Raw genomic sequence first — 26416 nt, 5'->3', positions numbered from 1 at the left:
CATGTTAGGCGGTGCATTGAGGATGACATTATGTGTGTTTCTTATTTTACATCCATAAAACATGCAATAGCTTGTTGATAAATTAAGACAGCATCGAAACCTAATAATAAAATATGTTTGGTATTAAATGTTTTTTTTTTTAAAGAAAATTAATATTAGAATTTGCTGCATATACCTAAATTGAACAATTTTGACAACCTCAGTTCAGTTTGTGCAGTATTTGTTATGGTACACTTTGTTATTTACTGAATACAATGAATATACAATATACAATACGTAGATATATAAATGTGTAAATATTTGGACTGTCAGTTGATGTTGCACGGTGTACGAGTGGTTAGCGTGCAGGCCACACAGCTAGGAGACCAGAGTTCAATTCCACCCTCGGCCATCTCTGTGTGGAGTTTGCATGTTCACTCCGGTTTCCTCCCACATTCCAAAAACATGCTAGGTTAATTGGCGACTCCAAATTGTCCATAGGTATGAATGTGAGTGTGAATGGTTGTTTGTCTATATGTGCCCTGTGATTGGCTGGCAACCAGTCCAGGGTGTACTCCGCCTCTCGCTCAAAGACAGCTGGGATAGGCTCCAGCACCCCCGTGACCCTCGTGAGGAACAAGCGACGGAAAATGAATGAATGGATTAATCTTGGAAATTAAGGCTACACGGCGGACGAGTGGTTAGCGTGCAGGCCACACAGCTAGGTTCCCCTCTCGGGCATTTCTGTGTGGAGTTTGCATGTTCTCCCCGTGCATGCATGGATTTTCTCCAGGTACTCCGGTTTCCTCCCACATTCCAAAAACATGCTAGGTTAATTGGCGACTCCAAATTGTCCATAGGTATGAATGTGAGTGTGAATGGTTGTTTGTCTATATGTGCTGGGATAGGCTCCAGCACCCTAGTGGTAAGCGGTAGAAAATTAATGAATTCATGAGTTAATTGCATGTTGACCAAAGTTAAGTCATAATTAATTACAATAAACCGCATATTGAATATTATAATAATAACAATAACATTGACTGTGCATCTGGAGTTATTGGTGGGAACAAAATTGACTAAGGAAATGCTTTTGACCCTAAAAGGCTGCCGTACTTTCTTGTTAAGGGCTCATACACAGGGAGACAGTAGTTAGCATGCTAGCTGCTAATCTCTAATGAACTAGCATCAACTGTTTTGATGGACAGAGAACAAATACGTGAGTTTTAAATCACATCTCATTGGTGTTGTAAAACTACAACTTAAACTTTATTTACACAATTAAAAAAACAAACAAACAAATGCTAACAGACAAAGCTAACATTATAGAACTCATAGTGTGACTAGTAAATGTGTTTAAAAATAATTTAGTTCAAATTATTATTATTATTTCACCGTCTTAGTTTGACAACAAAATGTTAAAAGTAATATTAGGTGGGTTCATGTGAGCTGAAATCCTAGTTTAGCCTAGGCTAATCTTAGCCTTATAGTAAGGAACATAATGAATGAAAACATGGCTGTCTGCTCTGACAGATGGAGCTCCAGGAAGGGGAAAGAAAGAAGGCCTCCCTGTTCCCCCAAACAGTCCAGGAGAGGAACCTCAACGCTCCCCTCCAATGTACACCGATCCAGTCTTTAACTCCAGGTAAGACTGCTAATTATGGTGTTCAGTGCGTGTTGTTGACACTATAATAATAATAATAATAATAAGTCTGACATTGACGTCACTATTAGTCCACATGTAGTATGTGGATTAGCAAATTAATTAGTTATCGTTATGAGAGAGCTCGACAAGAGAAGAGTCGGGGCATCTCTAGCGGATAAGGCCTTGCAAGTGCGTCACAGCTGAGTGATTGAGTGGCTCTGCGTGAGTGTGGACCCCCGGAGAGTACCCTTGGCCCAGCTGCTTCAGCAAGGGGGGAGGGGTCTGCACTGTATATAGTGTGTGAGACAGGGTGGACAGGGTGAGCTTGAAGTGACGGGACAGACGAGCTAATATGCTCCCCAGACCGTTAAGGAGGCCTCTTTAATGTATGACAGCTAAGTCAGCATTGAGACAGCAAGTCCAGTGGTGTGACCCCTGGGCAGTGACACATACACACGCAAACGCAAAAACACACACACACACACAATGATAGCATCTAGACATTGCAGCACCATAGCAGCACACACCAGAGAATAGTCACAGAGCCTCCAATCAACACGCAGACCTTTTTTTGCAAGGCAATGTAAGTCCTTTTGAAATTATTTATGAACATTCTTGATGATTTCCTGTTGAAGTTACTCCGCGATGTCGTTCTGAGCTAACATTTTTGCAGTAGCAGGTTGGAAATAACGTGAGAATCAGCAGTCAGCCAAGGTTGAATGCATGTACTGTATATCAGTAGAAGGGGAAATGGCTAAATCATTTGTTTATTCAATCTAAGAGGAAGTAGGACACAAAGTGCTTCAAGGCATGGCGGTTTGGTGCCAGCGTGCCAGCGAGTGAGGCACGTTTGCAGCCACGCTTGTTGGAAAACAATGTCAACCTGATGGTGAATTGTACCTTTACACGAAACGGTGTGTGTTGGCTCGAGGAGGAGATTGTCAGCTGTGTCAATCGGAGGGGATGTTGGTTTTTTTTTTTGTTTTTTTTTTTGTGACCAGAGTGGTGCTGAATCAGAATGATTACGCACGCAGCTCACATCTCTGGAATGAAAGCGCACCAAAAGAGCCTGACTATAGCTCCAGTAGCTACTGTATACCCCGCATTTGCTTTATGGAGCACCACAGGAACAGATGTGAAATTGACTGAATCCAGTTTAAGTGCTGTCAGCTGAAATATTGCTTTCACTGAACATTTTTTTTTCCTGAACGTCACAGTCAGTCATTTCACCCTCCCAGAAATTCATCCGCCGATTTACAGTAAGTGCATTTCGAATAAAATGGAATGGCCTTTATTGTCATTATACAAGATGTACAACGAGATTGGAGAGCTTCTCCTTTCAGTGCAGTAGTCAAGTTCATTCATTCATTCATTTTCTACCGCTTTTTCCTCACGAGGGACGCGGGGGTGCTGGAGCCTATCCCAGCTGTCTTCGGGCGAGAGGCGGGGTACACCCTGGACTGTTCGCCAGCCAATCACAGGGCACATATAGACAAACAACCATTCACACTCACATTCATACCTATGGACAATTTGGAGTCGCCAATTAACCTAGCATGTTTTTGGAATGTGGGAGGAAACCGGAGTACCCGGTGAAAACCCACGCATGCACGGGGAGAACATGCAAACTCCACACAGAGATGGCCGAGGGTGGAATTGAACTCTGGTCTCCTAGCTGTGAGGTCTGCGCACTAACCACTAGACCACCGTGCCGCCCTGTAGTCAAGTTTAAAAAAAAAAAAGTATATAAAAGTACAGTAAAAAAGACAATTTAACAAGATATATACAAGATATCAAACATATACACATAGTATTGCACAGGAGCATATGCAGGAGCAGATATATTAATTTTAGTGAAATGATAAATGGAATGGAATAAATGGAATTTCAAATGAATGACGACACACAAGCATTGAAGGTTTTAAATACCCTTTTTTTAAGGTGCAACCCCTCTTTAGCTATACATTCAGTGATAGTCATTCACTGACATCCAACATAACCAATACGTGTTAGGTGGGGCAAAGCTTGCAATGTCAGAGCAGGAAGATGGCGGGTTCATAATCTATGAAGAATATTCGAATATTAGTGCCCTCCGACATGCAAGTGATCCCAGCTGGTGTATTTTTAAGCAGAACTAAAAAAAAAAGATGATGACTGCCAAAAGCCTGTTGTGGCCAACAGAGTGAGGGAAGATGGCTGGCAGAATAAAGCTGAGCATGTGAATTCAGCCTAAGTTACCATTGAGATACAGGTTGCTTTAAAAGAGAGCTACCTTCGTGGAACAAGTCAAGTCTTGGCTTTCTACTATGCAACCCTCGTGAGGAAAAGCGGTAGAAAATGAATGAATGAATGAATGAATGAATGACTCTGGTTTCCTCCCACATTCCAAAAACATGCTAGGTTAATTGGCGACTCCAAATTGTCCATAGGTATGAATGTGAGTGTGAATGGTTGTTTGTCTATATGTGCCCTGTGATTGGCTGCCGACCAGTCCAGGGTGTACTTTAGTGAGTCCCATAAGTCGGTGGTTCCCAACCATGGGTACACGTACCCTTAGTGGCGCATGAGCAAATTGCAGGGGGTACGTGGAAACATTTAATTTCCAAGATGATAAGTAAATATTCTTAATGATTTAATGCCTTGTGATTGACTGGCGACCAGTCCAGGGTGTACCCCGCCTCTCGCCCGAAGACAGCTGAGATAGGCTCCAGCACACCCTGACCCTTGTGAGGATAAGCTGTAGAAAATGAATGAACGAATGGTTTTGTCGGTTTTTCTTCCCACAAAACCTGATAGGTAAAAGTGATGTTAAATGTCCAGTCCATTTGTCATTTCCAATTTGTTTTGCATCATTTTCTGCTTGTAAAGCTATAATTATTGTCTGTAAAATGTTTTGTGTAAACATGTTTGTGTTGTCTGGAACCAATTAATTGGATTTACATTATTTTCTATGGGAAAATTTGCTTTGGTTAGAGTCTGTTTTGGTTTGAGTTGGCCTTTCTAGAAAAGGTGATCCACCGGTGTGTGTGTGTGTGTGTGTTTTCAGACCTGAGGCCTTACATGTACAGCATATGTGAAGAGCAGCTGTGATGTAAGTCCTTCATCCATAAGTGGAGAAAGTGAGCCTCTGGCAGGTTGAGGAGGTGGAGAAGCAGATGAGAGATTAACGGAAGCTGCGAGGTTGTGTGTCTCTGTGCTGATGACTCACCTCACAGCACATATAGCGAAAGGCACTGCGACAGCACTGAGGTGTGACTGAGTGTGTACCCGTGTGTATTTCATACCTGCCATCTTCTTGGTGCAGTGCTTTTAATGTGAAGAGGACTTTCTCTGTGAACTTCCTCTTTTGTTTGGTGGAAAAACTAATAAATCACAGGGTTACAGCAGTGGAGGTTCTTAGGGCTTTGGGCCAGGTTTGCCTCCTCTGGGAGCAGCCAGAGTCCCACAAACCAGCTTGGGTACTGCTGCACAAAGTAAAGTGGACAAGCAGGAAGGACACAAGAAAGAAGGGCAGCCCCGGCTGGCCTATTTACTGGAGGTGTAAAAAAAAAGCAGTACTTTTATGTGTTATTAGTACCTCGACATGCTTGTGTGAGTATCTTGTGCAGTGAAAATGTCAGCAGTGGTTTTATATAAGAGAAAGAGAAATGATTGGCCAGGATAAGCCATTAATGTTCAGGGGGGGGGGGGTGCCAGTGTGAATTCTACTGCTGCAGTGGGTTTCAGACTGCAGCTACTGCAACTACTGACCCCGCAACTGCCGATATGCTTTGCACGCTACTGACTGACTCACTCAAACACACACACACACTTGCATTCGCTGCATTATACTGAGATATGTTTCTAATATTATACCGCTCATAAAGGCCGACAGCCTGTGGTCACCATAGGCGTTTATTTGTTGAAGGGCTGCATTTGAAAATAGGTCTATTATGTATACAAAACTTAGTAGAGGAACCACCTTCCTGAACAATGTGAGCACATTTGTGAAGTTATGAAATGAGATAAGTTATCTCATTTCTCAAGAACGCCACAGATTAAAACGTGATGGTATTTCTCAGCTGAGCAGACTGGAAACTATGGCATTGCTATTCTGAGTGATAATACACGTAATATGGAAATAGCAGTGTGCAAGGCAGGATTGGAATAGCACATTATTTTTTTAACGCATACTATAAACCTTGCAATCCTATCTGCACTCTGCGTTCCCAGCATTACTTGTTTCCTTGGGTGGGTGGCTACTTTTCTCCCGTCGGAATGGAAGAAGCTGTAGTAATTCTACACTTGATTAAACTTAAAAATTTGTCAAATCACAATACAGCCGGGGGCGGCACGGTGGTCGAGTGGTTAGCGCGCAGACCTCACAGCTAGGAGACCCGGGTTCTATTCCACCCTCGGCCATCTCCCCTGGGTTTTCTCCGGGTACTCCGGTTTCCTCCCACATTCCAAAAAAACATGCTATGGACATGCAAATTGTCCATAGATATGAATGTGAGTGTGAATGGTTGTTGGTGGTTGTCTATATGTGCCCTGTGATTGGCTGGAGACCAGTCCAGGGTGTACCCCGCCTCTCGCCCAAAGACAGCTGGGATAGGTTCCAGCACTCCCGCGACCCTCATGAGGAACAAGCGGTAGAAAATGAATGAATGAACAATACAGCCACTGCATAAAAATTCAATCAAAACATGCAATCTAAGCATTATGGGAACTGCAGTTCTATTGGTGTAAACATAAAACTAATAATTCTCCAAAAGTAGAATCTAACACAACTGATCACAGGTCATTGTCTCCAAGTTGTAGCGCACATATTCTATTTTATTGTCTGGCTTCGTATGAAATGACTAAGAATTTACTTCTTCATCTTCATCTTGGAAATTAAGGCTGCACGGCGGCCGAGTGGTTAGCGCGCAAGCCACACAGCTCGGTTCCACTCTCGGGCATATCTGTGTGGAGTATGCACGTTCTCTCTGTGCATGCGTGGGTTTTCTCCGGGTACTCCGGTTTCCTCCCACATTCCAAAAACATGCTAGGTTAATTGGCGACTCCAAATTGTCCATAGGTATGAATGTGAGTGTGAATGGTTGTTTGTTTATATGTGCCCTGTGATTGGCTGGCGACCCCCGCGAGGATAAGCAGTAGAAAATGAATGAATGACAAACAATATTAGCTATTGTTTGTAAATATAAGTGCATCCCATAACCCCCCAGTGACTGGTAAGCCAGGTTTTACAGATGTTCTGTCTTGTGGTAAAGAGGCAGCTCTCTCCTCCACTACAACAGTCTAGACAGATAAACTTACGCTCACGCCTCACTAGTGTATCAGACTATTGATTGAAAAATAAGCCATTTGCGGTTAATGACAAGTGGGCTTTGGCAAATGACTGCATGTGTTTAACAAAGGTAATTTGAGGTTCTGGGTAAAATGCATTATTAAAGACTTTGCACTGAGGCACGCTGTCAGACTTGCAAGAATAGCACATGATCACACCTGAAATTATTCATCATCTTCAGACCCCAAGCATTGCGTGTTTTAAATGACACTTTTTTACTGTGCTGCAGTTCTCAACTGGTGGGTCTGGGCCCAAAAGTGGAACCATTTTTAGTGGATTGTGGATCGGTATAGAAAATGGATGGATGGATGAAAATCACAGGGTTTGAGGTTGGTAATAATCTACAGACATGGCTGTTTATGCAATGTAGAGTGTACCTTCAAAGTTGCTTGCATATTGCATGGTGCAGTGGTTTCTTAAAAGGCAAATGAGGTTTGTTGTATTGATTGTTTTATTTGTGGTTCCACCACAACATATTGCAGCCTTACATAAATTACAAAGTGCTCTTTTTCTTTTACATTGTTATACTGCCAGACTTACAAAATGGCCGTGCTCTGAGTGACTGCTGCAGACGAACCTTAGCGGAGGTGGATAAGGTTGGTGGAAATGATTGGTTTCATATAATAATAATAATACATTTTATTTGTATAGCGCTTTTCAAAATACTCAAAGACGCTTTACAGAAAAAATGGAGTTGAATAAAAGCAAGTAAACAGAGTAAAAGATATGTTAAAATACAACATTCATTTGTTTATACACAGCTAAAAGAAGGGTAAAAGCGGGGCACAGCAGTCAGATATAAAAAGTTAGACATTAAAAACTGATTTAAAGAGGTGGGTTTTTAGTTTTTTTTTTGAAACTCGGAAGGTCGAGGCAAGCACGGATCGAATGGGGCAAAGAATTCCAGAGATTGGGTTTGCAGCGATGGAGAAGGCTCTGTCACCACAGGTTCGGAGCTTGGTCTTACAGGTCTTATATGAACCCATAATTAAGGCGCCAATTAATTGAGTTGAACGCCCTTGGGTTGTATGATTTGGAATTCAACTACAATTTTTGAGAAAAATTTCAATCAACATCACATTATATCATTATGTCACATTATGTCATTATTGATTCTTTCATTTTCTACCGCTTATCCTCGCGAGGGGTGCTGGAGCCTATCCCAGCTGTCTTTGGGCGAGAGGCGGGGTACACCCTGGACTGGCCGCCAGCCAATCACAGGGCACATATAGACAAACAACCATTCACACTCACATTCATACCTATGGACAATTTGGAGTCGCCAATTAACCTAGCATGTTTTTGGAATGTGGGAGGAAACCGGAGTACCCGGAGAAAACCCATGCATGCACGGGGAGAACATGCAAACTCCACACAGATATGCCCGAGAGGGGAACCTAGCTGTGTGGCCTGCGCGCTAACCACTCGTCCGCCGTACAGCCTTAATTTCCAAGATTCATTCATTCATTTTCTATCACTTATCCTCACGAGGGTTGCGGGGGTGCTGGAGCCTATCCCAGCTGTCTTCGGGTGAGAGGCGGGGTACACCCTGGACTGGTCGCCAGCCAATCACAGGGCACATATAGACAAACAACCATTCACACTCACATTCATACCTATGGACAATTTGGAGTCGCCAATTAACCTAGCATGTTTTTGGAATGTGGGAGGAAACCGGAGTACAAACTCCACACAGAGATGGCCGAGGGTGGAATTGAACTCGGGTCTCCAAGCTGTGAGGCCTGCACACTTACCACTCATCCGCCGTCATTCAATACATAAAAATATGATTTTACTGATGGTGACAGTTTGACCCTGGACAGATTCTTTATTTGCTATGGAACAAATGGAAGGTGTGTTGTGTTCGACTTTTTACAATTTTGTAAAAATGTCTCACAAATCTTGTAAACATTTTAAAAGTGTTTTATAAACAGTTGGACTAACTTCTTGATGTGAGTGGATAAATGCTCCAAATAAATGTACATCCTAAACCTCTATCAACAGTGCAGGGTGACCAGAAGGGGGCCCTGCTCAGACCATTCTGAAGCCATACTGCTTATTTCCTATCAGTACCAGGAAGTGTTACCAAACCAACCAAAGCACCGCTAACAGATATTTAAAAACAAACTTTTTTTTAACAGAAACTACTATTGCTACGACTACTATTACTACTACTACTACTGAGCATCTCCAAAAATGAATGCATGCCACTTCGCCATCCTCTTTCTCCTCAACCCCTCCCTCCCTTGGACTACATGTACACACACATACACTCTCCTCCCTACCGCACACACACACACACATATACGGACGCTTGGACGCTGCAGCGTTTTTTAAGAGAGTGTTTGCAAGCCCGGAGAGGTGGGAGGAGGCAGGGGGGAGCGGATCATGTCAGGAGCGTGTTAGGAGGAGAGAGAGAGAAAAAAACACACTAAGGTGGAAGAAGAAAAATCCAAGACAAAGCGATCGGGATGGATGGGCGGTGTGTTTCGGTGTCATTGCAGACATGGGTCGCAGCGGTACGACACCTTGCCTTCAGCTCCTTGGGGGGTGTTTTCACTGTCAGTTCTTCGGCGTTGCAAATGGCGTTGTGCTGCTGATGCTACCGCTGCTGCTGCTGCTGCTGCTGAGCCCGGGAGACGCAGCCGAGGCGGCGGATGCCAGGGAATAAGACACATCATATATGATCACCTGCGCTTTTCTTTGCCTTGGATTTTCCGTAGCGGTGGACGGTACCATGGTGAATTACCAGAAATACATTACAGTGATGCAGCTGGCTCTGGGGGTGACTGCCTCCAATAAAGAACATTGTCTTCCACCCAGGAAGCGAATGTGGTGAGTAGGAATCAAGATGATGATGATTATTATTATGATGAAAGAAATTCAAAGGTGTCGTCAAACAAGATGACATAAGAGCCTTTTATCACTGCAGCCAATCTGTAACCACCTCACCACAAAGCATGCTGGGAGTTTGTGTGTGTGTGTGTGCGTGTTCTCCCGCCATTAGTTCCTAAAGTTGAATGGCTTAGGTCAGGGTTGTCTAAACTTTTCCCACTTCCCCCCCCTCCCTTTAAAAATAAAAGAATGTGGCGGCCACTTTGTTTTTTTTAATGCATATTTTTAAAATTTTGTGATAAAAAAACACATTTGTGTAATATTAATATTTAATCTTTTCCATCTTTCCATTGTGTATTTTTTCTCTATTTTCCCCCATTTTCTTGCTACAATGTGCTGTGCATCGCAAATAGCCCCCCGTCTTCGGTGATGTCATTGTCCATGTACCTCAATGAAAAAGTGTCATCCACCTCTCCTCCTGTGCTCATCATAATAAAAAAAAAACAAAGCATGACCCTTGACCCCGCTGCTGTTTTTTTCCCCCTCCTTTGCCATCTCTATAAAAGCTCACATTGCTCTCTTCCAGGTTGTGTCTTGTCTTGCCATCACTTTGCATCCTCATTACTCCAAACTGCAGGGGTCACCTCCTCTCACTCTCTCCTCCTGCTTTGGCCTGTTTACTTAAAAAAAAAAAAAGGAGTCACTTTTTCTTCAAGCAGGAAGCAGTGACAAGGCTGAAAAGAGCGTGAGTGTGTTGTGTGTGTGCTTAATTACTAACAGATTACCATCTCCCTCAAAATCAAAGATACTTAATTAGGAATTGGCTCCATGGACTCAGATAGCAGGTGGCGCTTGCTTACAAACACTTGGCTACAGTGTCAGAGAGTGACTGTTTTTTGTTTTTTTTGGGGGGGGGGGTGCATAAAAGCAAGGGCTATCCTATCTATCCTGAAAAACAGATAAATAGATGACAATCGAGTATAAGTAAAAATACACTAATCTGATACAACTGCACATTGTAATAAGATGCAATGCAAGAACTCACACAAAAATTGTCGACTACAACATTTAATGCAGCTTCATGGCGGTCAAGTGGTTAGCGCACAGACCGCAGCTAGAAGACCAGCTAGGAGACCAGCTAGGAGACCAGGGTTCAATCCCATACTCGGCCATCTCTGTGTGGAGTTTGCATGTACTCCGGTTTCCTCCCACATTCCAAAAACATGCTAGGTTAATTGGCGACTCCAAATTGTCCATAGGTATGAATGTGAGTGTGAATGGTTGTTTGTCTATATGTGCCCTGTGATTGGCTGGCGACCAGTCCAGGGTGTACCCCGCCTGTTGCCCGAAGACAGCTGGGATAGGCTCCAGCACCTCCGAGACCCTCATAAGGATAAGCGGTAGAAAATGAATGAATGAATTAAATGAATGAACGAACATCTAATACTCGTTATTTCTGATCCTGTTCCATGTACCATAAAAGTCATGTTCCAATGATAAGGGGATTTGATGCTTTGATTTGCTGTCCTCTTACATACACTGCTGACTCTCTATTTCATTAGGAACACCTCCACAATTTAATGACATCCAACACTGCACAAAAGCTGTGTAATCGTCAGTTTGGTTATCATAATTAGTTGCATGAGAGAATGAACATATTGGAAAAAACTCTCAATATGATGCAGTGCAGTTCTATCCATCATTCCGTTTATTTTCTGCACTGCTTGTTAGCTTTGTAAGCCGGATCCTATCCTATAGATGACGTTGGGAAAGACGTAGGGTTCATTTACTCTGCACTGGTCACCAGTCAAATACTGCACAAACAAACACTCACACTTACATTCATACTTATAGACAATTTAGAGTCTGCAATTAGACATGAATGTTTTTTGACTGTGGGAGGAAACCAGAGTAGTCATAGAAAAAACACTCAAAAACGGGGAGAACATGCAAACTCCACACAAGAGATGCTCCAATTCAAACCCAGTTCGAACCATGTAATCTGTGTTGAAATGGACAAACCCTTGCAAACTAGTGCAATTCTGAAAACCTTCATTTATTCATTCGTTTTCTACCGCTTATCCTCATGAGGGTTGTAGGGGGTACACTCTGGACTGGTCGCCAGCCAATCACAGGGCACATATAGACAAACAACCATTCACACTCACATTCATACCTATGGACAATTTGGAGTCGCCAATTAACCTAGCATGTTTTTGGAATGTGGGAGGAAACCGGAGTACCCGGAGAAAACCCACACATGTACGGGGAGGACATGCAAACTCTACACAGAGATGGCCGAGGGTGGAATCGAACTCGGGACTCCGAGCTGTGTGGCCGACACGCTAACCACTCATCCTCTGGAAACCAAATATAATTAATTCATCTTTAAATATAATTAAATAAATGTGTATTATACTGCACTGGTAATAATGAAATTATAAAATATTCCCACAGCTGTAAAAAAAAACAAAAAACTAAGCCATTTTCTGGGTTTGAAACCTTCAGGACAATCAGTAGTCTACCCAGTATTAGACCTCCACCTATTTGGATAAGCACCAAATTATGCGCCTTCATAGATTGCCGCCTCCGGTATATGTCTAATTTCAACATCAATATTCATGCATTATTCACTGTGATATTAAGGACAATGTCAAAAAAGTGCTGTATCTTGCATAAAAGTTCAAACAAATCCTGGATGCAAACCTTCACGGTTCATGGTTCTGATGCCGCATCCCTTTATAATGGATGTGAATATTCTCATTCATCCAGGTCATTGTATTCTCAGGCCATTCAATCGATCGCAACTTGACTGTGCAGGTTGTCTTGGAAGACGTTTCACCTCTCATCCGAGCAGGCTTCATCAGACTAGACTCTATAATATACAGGTATCAAGGAAAGGTTTTTTTTGGATAACTTACAAATATGATAATGGTAATGGTTTATTTCATTTGAACATGCATCAGATTACAATTGAGTGCATCCCATAATCAGTTCACAGTTCCACATGTCCAAAAGGAGTAGGAAGAAGCAAAGCTTATGAAATCCTACCCCTCCATCTGGTACTTTTACAATCAGTAACTGTTACATTTGTTCACTTCCTGCTTTCCTAATATAGTTCAAGTTTTTATTTTTATTTAATTTTATTTAATTTTCATCACATACCGAAGTACGAGGTGATATGACCAATCAAATACACTTAGATGAAAACATGCTTCACAGAAAGTGAAAAAATATTCGTATTATTCATTCATTCATTCATTTTCTACGGCTTGTTCTCAGAGGGTCGCGGGGGGTGCTGGAGCCTATCCCAGCACTCTGGACTGGTTGCCAGCCAATCACAGAGCACATATAGACAAACAACCATTCACACTCACATTCATACCTATGGACAATTTGGAGTCGCCAATTAACCTCGGGTCTCCCCGCTGTGTGGCCTATGTGCTAACCACTTGTCCACCATGCAGCCCAGTTTATTTTTTATTTTTTTTCCAAATTACAAGTTACACATTATTTTTGTCTCACTTCCCCTTCATGCTTTTGTGTATTGTTGCTCTCTCTACTTAAAACCTCATTAAGGTCCAAATGACCTTAAGATTTTGACCAGGCCTTTTATTGTGACCAACCTCAGGCACACCTGTGCAATAATCACGCTGTTTAATCAGCTTGATATTGCCACACCTGTGAGGTGGACGGAATCATAATAATACAGTGTGAATAGGTCACGTTGATACATAATTTAGAGTAATTAAGTGCAAACACCTGTTGGAATCAGCCAAGGTCAGCAGGAGTCATACTGCTATCAATTTAATTGCGTAATCATATTCATTGTCTTATTATCTCAACTGCCGCCCCGGGACAAGATAAGGGAGTTCTCAGAGACCTTTCATGTCTCCTGTGTTATTGTTTGTGATGATCTGCACGTCTTTATATCAAGCGTCTTATTTTAGGGAACAGAGGTCCACCGGCACACAAAGGGATGAATTATTCATGCAAAGCGTGACAGTGAGCTCTGATCTCGTTAGATTGAAGATTTGTTATAGCGAGAGTGACAGAGGGAGGACAACTGCTATCAAGTGTTTGTTGCGGTAAAAGTACAATGAGCTATTAAGAATAGCGCTTCCTCAATGGAACTAATGATTGTTGTAAAACTCACTTTTGTGGGTTTTCTATCCATTTCCACCAACACACACAGAACACACACTTTGGCACAGCAACACACTCCATGCTGTGTCTGCATTCATTTGTGTCAAGGTCGCCATCACATTGTTGTTTTTCAGTAGACCTTTCAAAAACAATCTGCACGCAGGTCCCCCCCCAGCAATAAACCACTAATAATTGATAATGGACAAGGACATGTGAGTGTGATACATATGTAAGGCATCTGGATTGTCTATTCTAATAAAGCTCTACTTAGCAATAACAATGACTTAAATTGATATAGCTAATTATGTTCTATTCCGAGAACACAATAAGTGAGGCTGTTTAGAGGGTGGAAAAATACATTCCCACTCAGTAACTTAATGTGACTTCAATAATAAGCAAGATTTGATGAGACAAGTAATGTTACTAATGTAGTAGCAGAAGAGAGCTGTTTTGTTTTACTGAAGAAGATACATGCTAATATTTCATTAAAACACCAATAACAAACCTGACACATATACATGTATGTTCAAACTAATCAGCCATCCGTCCATCCGTTTTCTATGCATCTTAATCTTTATTTCATTCAGGTCACAAGGGTATGCTGGAGCCTATCCCAGCTGACTTTTGTGTGAGAGGCAGGGTACACCTAGGACTGGCCCTTTTTGCCTTTTGTGCAAAAAAATGTGCAAATGTCTTTGGGAGTGCATGTTTAAAAAACCCCCATAAATACGGCTTTGGTATTGAATGAGTTAAGGACATTCATGCCATTTCCCACATACCAAGAATTATCTCTTCTCTTGACATTCCCATTTTTTGGAGTGCAATGACTAAAGTGTTCTAACTACTTCCATGTTTTTTAATTGATTTAGACCTTTCCAATGTTAAAATTTTCAACTCATTTATGTTGATGTTAGCATACTAGCATTTTTAGCTATTTTCATGGGTAGACACATATATCATGCTAACGTTAGCATGTTAGGACTGCTAATATGTCAACATTAGCATAGTAGCTAGACATACAGTATACATAAACACTTAGCACTATTACAGAGAACTTACTAACCCCTTATTTCTAAAATGACAAATACTTCAACTTGCTGACATAGTTAATCTTCAAACAGCTAAAATAATGCCTAATGCTAAAAATAACCAATTAGCTAAAAATGTCATCCAATACTTCTCTACAAGAGAGGAGAAATATGATCTCAGGGAAGAACTACATTTGAAACACTTATATGCTAGGACTACGTTAAAAAGCCATAGCATTTCAGTATGTGGAATCAAACTATGGAATGGATTGAGTAAGACCCTCAAACAATGCACAACGATGAGCCAATTCAAGAAACAATACAAGCAGTTGATGTTTGCTAAATACAAGGATGAAGAGTCTTGAACCAGTCATGATGTGCTATATATATCACTATATTGACACTTACTATGGTACCCATTATGTCATTGGATGGTCATATCACCGAGTACTTCGGTACCTGAAAAAATAAAAATAAAAAAATAAAATATAAAAAAAAAAAAAAAAACCCTTAAACTATATTCGGAAAGCAGGAAGTGAACAAATGTAACAGTTACTGATTGTAAAAGTACCAGATGGAGGGGTAGGATTTAGTAAGCTTTGCTTCTTCCTACTCCTTTTGGACATGTGGAACTGTGAACTGATTATGTGATGCACTCAATTGTAATCTGATGCATGTTCAAATGAAATAAAACCATTACCATTATTATGCAACATGTTATGCTAACATTAGCATGTTTACATTGCCACCATTTGAATCCGTTTTCATAGCTAGACACATATAAAAACTTACCACTATTATGTCAGGTGTCAACATTATCAAGTAATATTTTTGGTGTAAATCCCACTATGGGAGGGAACTATGGTGCTTTTGTAGTTTACATTATTATATGGTTATTATATTATATTATATTATTATATAGATGGTGCTTTAGGTGGCTACACAGGACTGGAATCCGTCCACCAAAATCTGAGACCACCCAGTCTAACATGACAACAATCTTATAGACTGACTAGCTACATTCTTTTACCTTTAGGGGTACAATGTCTTGTCATTAAGGTTTCAGTTACATCTATCATTGAACATCTTTTAAGTCCAGTAATTTGCATATTACCCTGTGGGGTGCATGAATTTAAAAACATAACGAGTTTTGTTGTACTCATGATAGTGTAACATATGTCGAAGTAGAAACTTTTTCAAATATATTCACTGAGAACACCTTCATGCTGTGCATATCTGCATAATAGTAGTTCATATGCTCAGTGGTGGCTGCATAATTGGTGACTTTCTTGTATATCAAGCTGATATCATAATAATGTTCAAGTTTTCCATATTTCACCACATTTCTAATCTATCACTTTAAAGGTCCCACATTACAGGAAATTGACTTTTTAATGACCTTATAACAGTAATGTTATGTGTCCCTAGAGCATGTTTATGAGCATCAAACGGGCTCCCTCACTTGCTTGCTCCACTTTTGAGAGTAGAGGTGCTCAGACATCGTGAAGGAAAACCTTGCGGGTTGACATTATATTGCCTCTGATCTGGCCCTTACGCTATGACCCCTGTGTTTGTGCCCGGCAATTAATTTTTTTATTGTAATAAAAAAAAGAGAGGAAAAAAAATCAGGTTTCGCTACACATCTTAAAATTAAGCCTGAATATTAGTTTTATTGTAACCAAAACATGCACAGTAGTCAACCTTCTCCAGTCCGGGCACTTGATGTTGTTGACAAAATCGTAATTTATTACTACTATACTGAAGTCATACTATAAGTTTTTATACAATATATAAAAAGAAAGTGCAATGATTTGCTCCAAAATGGTAATTCTCTTAAATGCTCTTATATTTTTTCTAGCCTGGTCAGACTTCCTGCCAAGACACCATTACCTCATTCCACTGTCATAGTGGTGCAGCATTTGTTTATTTAAAGCACTTCTGTAAGGTTGTGAGGGAAAGCAGGGACTAGTGATGTGAACAAAAAAGGCCATCTGCACTTGCTGTTCGACTTGCAGCCACATACTTTTTGGTGGGTGTTTGTTCAATATCAATTTTTTCTATTCAACGAATCCGGCATGGATGTGATAAACATGACAATAAATATACTTTCGAAGAAAAGGCTAAAACTAGATAAATGTGCATAATGAATGTGAAAGCACAAGATCTTTTATTGTCTAAAACTCACCATGTCAATTTCAGATTCATAGTCTTTGATTTATTTAACAGTGTGAAGCAAAAAGATACAATTCCAGAGTTCCCCGAATGCCTCTTTCCAAAATGTCTTACTTCCAAGGATACACCTATTCCGCCTTAGTTAATATGTTGGTCACATTATATGTAAATTGGGTTTTTTGGGCTGTTTTTAGAGGTCTTTATTGCCGAAATAAATACATCCCATTATGTGCATTTTTAAGCTGCTTCTTTTTACCTGTTTTCATATCTTAAGAATGCACAGAAAAGACAGAAAGACATGCACGCTCATGTCTCACATAAGGATTGTGAATGATGGGCAAAATTACCCAAAAAAGTAAAACTAATATTTTCCTTCCATCTTACATAACAGTTGACTTTGAGAAAGACTGATTGATTGTTGGTGTAACCTTTTTTTTGACAAATCACAATTATAATATTGATTAATTGGGCTTTTTCAGATCTATATAGTTCAAAAGTCATTAGTGTGACGTCTGAAGATGAAAGGACAGGAAGTGGAAGTTCTGTACATAGATAATATTATGTGATACGAGACACGGAAATGCAAGAATCCCAAGCTAGAATTCATAAAAGAGCCATTATGTCATTCATGAATAAACGTATTGTAAGAAATTGCAGGATGTGACATTACTGACATATGAGCTTATCATATTATTAGAAATCTGTACATCATTTCATCATTAATTCTCTCCTGGTCAAACAGTTTTTGCTACTGCTTCCTGTCCCGCTTATCTTATTTGTGTGTGGAACTGAGATTTACACCCTTCCGCCCGAATGTGTGCTTGTGTGTGTGTGTTCCATGTGCTTTACCGAAATTAGCGGAGGCACAACTCTGTTCTCCTTTGATAAAGACTGAATAGCTGCAGCTCGCTCTATTAGGATTAGTCTTTGCAAACAGATGTTCCTCTTGCCTGCAGTCTTAAAACCAGATTTCCTCTCAATGCACACAGCCGCAGATTAGCATTAACCTGACTAAATGAACTTTACTCTCTGTTGCAAGCCTGCAGGGATAATACAACAAGTCGCATGCGTTTATGTAACATTTCCTTTTATTTTTATAAAGTTCCCTGACATAATTCATCAAGTTTTCTTAAATGTGTTATAGTGTTTATTCTTCGCAATTATATTCTACATTGTTCGATTAAAAAAAAAAAAAATGGTTAATTAGCAAAAATGACATTTATAGTTCATGGCGACCAACATGACAAACTAGCATGTAGCTCAGCCTCATTTCCAGAAGTCACCTCTTGACATTGTGTTGCTGCTGGATGTTCACAGTATCCGAGTCATACTGTAAGTTTGTTTTCTTTATCAAAACACCAAAGTTCAAAGGAAAACTGCACTTTTTTGGACAACAATGGACAAAGCAAATGCAAAGAACAACGGACAGATGGACGCCCACCTCGGGCTCTGTTCTTTGCAGTGATCATTTCACTGATGACTGCATCCAAGGAAAACCTTAATTGGAGGATTTGGCTTGAAAGAATGGTATTCTTTTGAAACAGGATGCTACACACACAAAACCAAACATGTCAGCAAGAGATGACCACTACATCAAAGTTGGCACAAGAGCGTAATGTTACCAAAATGTCTTCTAAACACTATTCCACGATAGCGACAAGGCTGCAAAGCATTATACTTGTGATAGAAACATCTTTTCATAGCGCCATGTTTACTGGAGGTCAGTGGTGCTGACGAACATTATCATCGATCAACCAGGCTATAAAAACACTCATTAAAAAGCCGATTTAAAACAATAATTGAAGGATAAGCAACTTCAGAGTAGCATTCCATGTATAGCACATCAAGAGTGAACCAGTCATGATGTGCTATATATATCACTATATTGACACTTACTGTGGTACCCATTATGTTATTGTATGGTCATATCACCTCCTACTTTGGTACGTGATTAAAAAAACACACAAAAAAATAAACGTGAATTATATTAGGAAAGCAGGAAGTGAACAAATGTAACAGTTACTGATTGTAAAAGTACCAGATGGAGGGGTAGTATTTAATAAGCTTTGCTTCTTACTACTTCTTTTGGACATGTGGAACTGTGAACTGATTATGTGATGCATTCAATTGTAATCTGATGCATGTTCAAATGAAATATAACGATTACTGTTACCATTACCATTACCATTACCATGTTTGTTACCAATCTTCCAAGTTCCCTCTTTCATGTCCAAATGAACTCTGAGAGTTTGTTCGTCATGGGTGGTGCAGTGAAAAATAAATGTCATTTTATTTATTTATAAATGCAAATTTTCAATTTGTTTTCAAAAATAGAACAATGTAGAAAATCCAAACAATACATAAGATATTTAAGCAAGGTTGACCCTTGAAACCATTTGGGACTGTGTCCTTCTCGTGTGTTTAAAAGTGTCTGTGCCAGACTCAAGTCACGGCTGCTCAGCAAATTGTTACATTAGCAATACCCAAGATGGGAGGAATGAAGCGTAACATTGCCTATTGACCTGCTGATTAAGCAGTAGCGGTTATTGCTCCAACTAATCGCACCTGATTGCTCTTGGAGGCAGAGTGACGGAGGGGCAACAAGATAAGCCGCAGAGTGTCCTGCAGCTGATTAATGCCAGCGTGTCCCCCTGCTTCTTTCTTTGAAACAGCATCAGGCGCATGCTTAACTTTATTAGCGCTCTGCATCATCACACTTGGAGATGGACAGCGCAGGCCGTGCAAGGTCTCTGTATTGATCGCTTTGCTTTTGAAGTTGATACTTCTTTGTTCTCATGAGCTGCAAAAAGTACTCCCATGCAGCCATGATCACAATCAGAAGGCCACTCCCAATATAAACACATTTAGGCTATGCTTTCTAAAGTCAAGGTTATATAGCACCTTGTGACATAGTATCAAGTCCAATACAATTAGTTCGTTTGAATAGACTGCTGAGAGCGTTGGAGTGTGAAAATAAGAATTCAAGATGACCGTCATACAAGAAATACTTCCATGGTAACAGGCTGATGAAGGAGGTGTGTGTGTGTGTGTGTGTGTGAAGAAAGAAGATTAAGGAAATCGAACACTTACTCCAAACAAGTCAAAGTAGAAGCAAACATCCATCCATTTTCTTTGCCACTATGTTCGCAGGGGTATGCTGGAGCCTATCCCAGCTACAGGGTACACCCTGGACAGGTCACCAGCCAATCACAGGGCACATATAGACAAACAACCATTCACACTCACATTCATACCTATGGCTATCGCTAATTAACCTAGCAAACAGGTATGAATGTGAGTGTGAATGGTTGTTTGTCTATATGTGCCCTGTGATTGGCTGGCGGCCAGTCCAGGGTGTACCCCGCCTTTCGCCCAAAGACAGCTGGGATAGGCTCCAGCACCCCCTGCGACCCTGAATGAATGAATGAATTGATGTTTTTGGAATGTGGGAGGAAACCGAAGTACTCGGAGAAAACCCACACATACTTATCATGACCCCCAAGTAGTTATTTGAACCCATGTCTTCCCGATGTCATGACTGTGTGGCCAACATGCTAACCGCACGGTCAACATGCAGTTTAGAAACAAATATTTTCAATATTTCCACATTCGTGTTTAACATGTACAACTATAGTCTTTATCTGAATGTTGGACATTTATTTTTGATCCCAGCTCCCTCAGCATACATTGCGGTTTGAATAACATTACATCAGGGTTGCAATGATAGATTTATGTGAGTAATTAATTACCGCCGCCAAGGGGATTATGGTTTACGTCCCGCTGGCTTGTTTGTCTGACTGTCAGCAGGATTATGCAAAAACTATAGCAGGTAGCTTGATTTTCATAAGAACCGACAAGGTTAGAGCTGGGAATTTTTGAGCGGATACAAATCAACCCACAGATCCAGGAATTATCTTTAGCTTGGCGAGCTGTGATATTTGGTTGATGGAATGCTGGCAGGCTTGAAGTGACATCATGCAGTGGGACAAGGTGATGAATCCCTCTCACAATTACTCTTCAAATTAACTTTGTGGCCTGAAATAATAAGAAAATAAATAACCATTTACCAAATTACAAATCGGACATGTAATAATAAACATTCTTTCATTCATTCATTTTCTACCGCTTTTTCCTCATGAGGGTCGCGGGGGTGCTGGAGCCTATCCCAGTCTTCGGATGAGAGGTGGGGTACACCCTGAACTGGTCGCCAGCCAATCACAGGGCACATATAGACAAACAACCATTCACACTCACATTCATACCTATGGACAATTTGGAGTCGCCAATTAACCTAGCATGTTTTTGGAATGGCCCTGTGATTGGCTGGCCACCAGTCCAGGGTGTACCCCGCCTCACGCCCGAAGACAGCTGGGATAGGCTCCAGCACCCCCGCGACCCTCGTGAGGAAAAGCGGTAGAAAATGAATGAATGTTTTTGGAATGTGGGAGGAAACTGGAGTACCCGGAGAAAACCCACGCATGCACGGGGAGAACATGCAAACTCCACACAGAGATGGCCGAGGGTGGAATTGAACCCTGGTCTCCTAGCTGTGAGGTCTGCGGGCTAACCACTAGACCGCCATGCTGCCTAATAATAAACAATAATATTCAAATTTAATTGTCAATGTTATAGGATACATGGTTAAAAATGCATGCACTTTATGTAGTACTACTTGCTTGAGACGGAGTGAGAAGTTTTAATTGTGTATTTTGTGAGATCTAAAAACTCATATCGAGGAAAATTTGCTCTTAAAATTATATTTTATGTGCAACCATGAAAGTATAAAGGAAAGGGGTCTTTTAATTTTCCATAACTGCCATCACTTTTTTACACTCTCGCTACCCATGCGTAGAATTAGAGTTAAAAATGTAGCGAGGAGACCATAAATGTCACTATTTTATGCACTCTCTCATACCTCAAGTGGAAATAATTATCTCTGAATTTTTGATAAAGAACACTTAATCAAATGACAATGAGGGTTCTCTCTGAGTGGACACAGTTGCTTGCGTCATGTAACATTCTGCTCTTTTGTGGCCTCGAGTGTTTTGGCTGAAATCCATTTCAGAATCAACATCCAGAAAATGAGTTTGTAGATGCACAGGACCGCTTCAGGGGCTGAGTTTGAGTCCGATGAGCAGATTTTCCCCTCATTGTTAATGTTTGCAGTCTTATTTAGGAGAACAATCTGAGGTCAACTGTATTTGACTGCACAAATGTTTTTCCATCCAGTAAGCACCTTATATGCCTCTGAGCCATATTGAATTAATGCAGAGAGAAACGTGGACGTGTTGTTTTGTCTTTCCTCTATCTGTGTTGTCTCATAATAATTTCTCATGCTGACTCTTCTAATCCTGAAAGCTCCCCAGGGCCTTGTGTAGAAGATGCTAATAGATATCTATGGTCTTTGGGATGCTTTATGTAGACATATATCATACCCATGACGCTGAAAAAAGAAGGGGAGGGACAACAGTGAAGGTGTAACATAAATAATATAATATACTATTTATTCATTTTCTACCACTTTTCCTCACAAGGGTTGCGGGGGTTACTGGAGCCTATCCCAGCTGTCCGGGGTACACCCTGGACTGGTCGCCAGCCAATCAAAGGGCACATATAGACAAACAACCATTCACACTCACATTCATACCTATGGACAATTTGGACTCGCCAATTAACCTAGCATGTTTTTGGAATGTGGGAGGAAACCGGAGTACCCGGAGAAAACCCACGCATGCACGGGGAGAACATGCAAACTCCACACAGAGATGGCCGAGGGTGGAATTGAACCCTGGTCTCCCAGCTGTGAGGTCTGCACGCTAAGCACTCGACCGCCGTGCAGCCCATAATACACTATTCATTCATTCATTTTCTACCGCTTTTTCCTCACGAGGGTCTCGGGGGTGCTGGAGCCTATCCCAGCTGTCTTTGGGCGAGAGGCGGGGTACACCCTGGACTGGTCGCCAACCAATCACAGGGCACATACTATAGACAAACAACCATTCACACTCATTCCCATTCACCTATGGACAATTTGGAGTCACCAATTAACCTAGCATGTTTTTGGAATGTGGGAGGAAACCGGAGTACCCGGAGAAAACCCACGCATGCACGGGAGAACATGCAAACTCCACACAGAGATGGCAGAGGGTGGAATTGAACCCTGGTCTCCCAGCTGTGAGGTCTGCGCGCTAACCACTCGACCGCCGTGCAGCCAATAATACACTATATGAATTATAATGAAATACCCTTTACCACAGCTTTATTTACCATTTCTGACTACCATGGTAATGACCTGTGGTGTCATCCTCTAATATGACACGTGTCAAAAGTAGCACAATTACCTGCCTACCTTCTGTGGCCCACTATGCCCACAAGCATACACTTAAAGCTTAAGAGGGCATTGGGAGTATATTAGTACACAATGCTGGCTTTTATGCAGCTAGCAGAGGCTCGGTCCATGCCAATGCATCGACAACCAGCAAATCTAGTATGCACCACATACAGTCAACCATATTACTGGTAGCGTCATGGTGTGGGGTTGCATGAGTGCTACCTCACTGAGGGAAACCTGAATTCAAACATGTACTGTAACATTCCAAAGCAGAGCATGATCCAATCTTTTGGGAAACTGGGCCGCATGGCAGTTTTCCAGCCTTGGCTTGCTGAGGAAGCTGAAGGCGAGTGAGGTGAGGTGAGGAAGTTGGAGAAGCATAAGGTGTCTTTCATCTACCAGCTCTCTGCTGTCATCATAGAGGAGTGGAAAAGGATTCCCGTAACTTGTACGTGGTTTCTGGTGAATACCATGTCCAAGAGGATTAAGTCAGTGTTAGATAACAATGGTGCTCACACTAAATATTGACATTGTTCACTGTGAGGTGTACTCACTTGTTTTGGAAGCAGCTGAGACTTTACTTTTTTGTTTATTGCAGTTAATGGATTCCAGACTCAACTGCAAAAAGTGAATTTCAGATTTTGAAAGTTGCATAAACCCCTCCGCAACGCAACCCAACCGTTGAGCAGCAACACAGCCAAGAAGGCTGAGCTTGAACATACTCTCCCGTTGCCTGGCAACACCTCGCCTTCCTGGCAAAAACACAAATGGGATGTCCAAAGTGTGGTCCAGGGGGCCATCTGTAGAACATGGATCTTTGCTGAAATAAACAAAACACTGTACAAGAAATTCAAGAAATGCTGCAAATGTTTGGCAGACAGTAGGAATGCCACAAAATGTCACAAACGCCAATTCTGCAACTTTAGTGAAAAATCCATCCATCAGTTAAAATTAAAAATTAGTTTGTCAAGTCAGGTCTAGTGGTTAGCGCGCAGACCTCACAGCTAGGAGACTCGAGTTCAATCCCACCCTTGGCCATCTCTTGTGTGGAGTTTGCATGTTTTCCCAGTGCATGCGTGGGTTTTCTCCGGGTACTCCGGTTTCCTCCCACATTCCAAAAACATGCTAGGTTAATTGGCGACTCCAAATTGTCCATAGGTATGAATGTGAGTGTGAATGGTTGTCTATATGTGCCCTGTGATTGGCTGGCGACCAGTCCAGGGTGTACCCCGCCTCTCGCCCGAAGACAGCCGGGATAGGCTCCAGCATACCCCGCGACCCTCGTGAGGATAAGCAATAGAAAATGAATTAATGAATTCAGCTGTTAACCCTGGTGGTGTAATGGTGCAGCTGCTACAGCAGTCATACATGGATGGTTGTTTGTCTATATGTGACCTTTGATCGGCTGGCCACCAGTCCAGGATGTACCCCGCTTCTCGCCCGAAGACAGCTGGGATAGGCTCCAGCACCACCCGCAACCCTCGTGAGGATAAGTGGTAGAAAATGAATGAATGAATGAATGAGTTTGTCAAGTCACATTTTGGATTTTTCTTAAGATTAATGTTTAAATCTCATCTCGTCATGTAGGTTGGGTGTTTCCTAAGTTCTATCACATTTCTACAGTGTTGTCTCCTAAAATTATACTTGAATTTTTGTTATACTGTCATTTGTTTCCTGTATTCTCTTTTTATCCATTTGCTTCAACATCTTGTGAGGTCTTCCTTGATGCAGATGCCAGTTTAATGGAAATCATTAATGTATATATCCTGCAGGCCATCAAACCTACAAACAGCAATCAAAACAATACTATACCTCTTGCCTTTGCAATTTCCCACTTGATGCGGGTAATTAAGTGTCTTGTACTGTAGTGCTGTTGAAGGACTAAGCAGAAAGTCATTCATGAAGGGTAAAACATTTCCAGAGAACATTGATGATGAAGGGTCAATCAAGTCTCATCCCACCATGACCCAGCTTCAGTTAAGCGGGGGCGGACAACACAGCTGCTGAGGCCTCCTTATGTGGGATGCTGCAGTGCTTCCTGAGCGTGAACCCCTGCAGGGTCGATGTGACATTAAATCCAACTATAGATTTCTTTTAAATGTCGTTTTAACCATGTAGTGGGGTAGAAATGTGGCCTTTGGAGAATCAGGAACATTCCCACTGTGTTTTTCACCCTTTTCGTTAGCCTTAGGCCATTTGTCCCGTTGCGGTACAAATGTCCTAGACTGTTTTTTGGTTACGTGCTGACGGAGCGCTGTTGTTTTTCTTTGTGCTATTGACCTTAGGATACACCCCAGCCCGACCACTGGCTCCATCACAGCCGCCTCCTCTGTGAGCACCATTCAGGGCAAGCCATCACTCCGCCGCATCAAGGGCCGAATTCACAGGAGCAAGAGCCTGGACAGCATTGATCTCCTTGACTCTAATGTAAGTCATGAACAAGATGCATTCATGAGCTGTATTATGGGAAATAGATAATAGATACTGTATTGAAACGATATGGAATTAATGTTGTTGGGTTTTTTTTTTCATTACAAACTGGATATTGGTCTTCCCAAACTTAGTGCACTCAGGGCCCATTTAGAATTTTAATCCATTTTTATTTTAAAATATACACAAGAACTGCTGTAACATATACGTCTGCTAACATTTTGGAGAACATAGACATAGACTTTCTTTATTGTCACTGAACAATAACTAAGCAGTGAAATTGCCAACAAAATGTTTTTGCCTGGCTCCCGTGTAATAATAAATAAATAAATAAATAAATAAATAAATAAATAAATAAATAAATAAATAAATAAATAAATAAATAAATAAATAAAAATAAAAATAAAAATAAAAATAAAAATAAAAATAAAATTAAAATTAAAATTAAAATTAAAATTAAAATTAAAATTAAAATTAAAATTAAAATTAAAATTAAAATTAAAATTAAAATTAAAATTAAAAAT

General features: G+C 41.1%; 1 protein-coding gene across 10 annotated transcripts in view; it reads left to right on the top strand.

Annotated features, from left to right (window-relative positions):
* tjp1b (tight junction protein 1b) overlaps positions 1 to 26416 on the top strand; it is a 74595-nt gene that overhangs the window by 846 nt on the left and 47333 nt on the right. For 6 of the 10 annotated variants that reach the window (XM_058075569.2, XM_058075565.2, XM_058075568.2 and 3 more), the window contains exons 2-3: positions 1510 to 1621; positions 25748 to 25889. In XM_058075569.2, coding sequence (XP_057931552.2) covers positions 1510 to 1621; positions 25748 to 25889 — 254 coding nt within the window. Of the gene's footprint in view, positions 1 to 1509; positions 1622 to 2113; positions 2205 to 9107; positions 9786 to 25747; positions 25890 to 26416 lie in introns of those variants that run through there. The other 4 variants (XM_058075578.2, XM_058075572.2, XM_058075571.2 and 1 more) reach the window with 2 other exon arrangements.

The sequence above is a fragment of the Doryrhamphus excisus genome, linkage group LG1 (genome assembly GCF_037039965.1).
Source record: "Doryrhamphus excisus strain RoL-2023G ecotype Guam linkage group LG1, RoL_Dexc_Guam_v1.1, whole genome shotgun sequence".
Taxonomy (NCBI): Eukaryota; Metazoa; Chordata; class Actinopteri; order Syngnathiformes; family Syngnathidae; genus Doryrhamphus; species Doryrhamphus excisus.
This window is presented reverse-complemented; position numbering and strand designations above follow the sequence as displayed.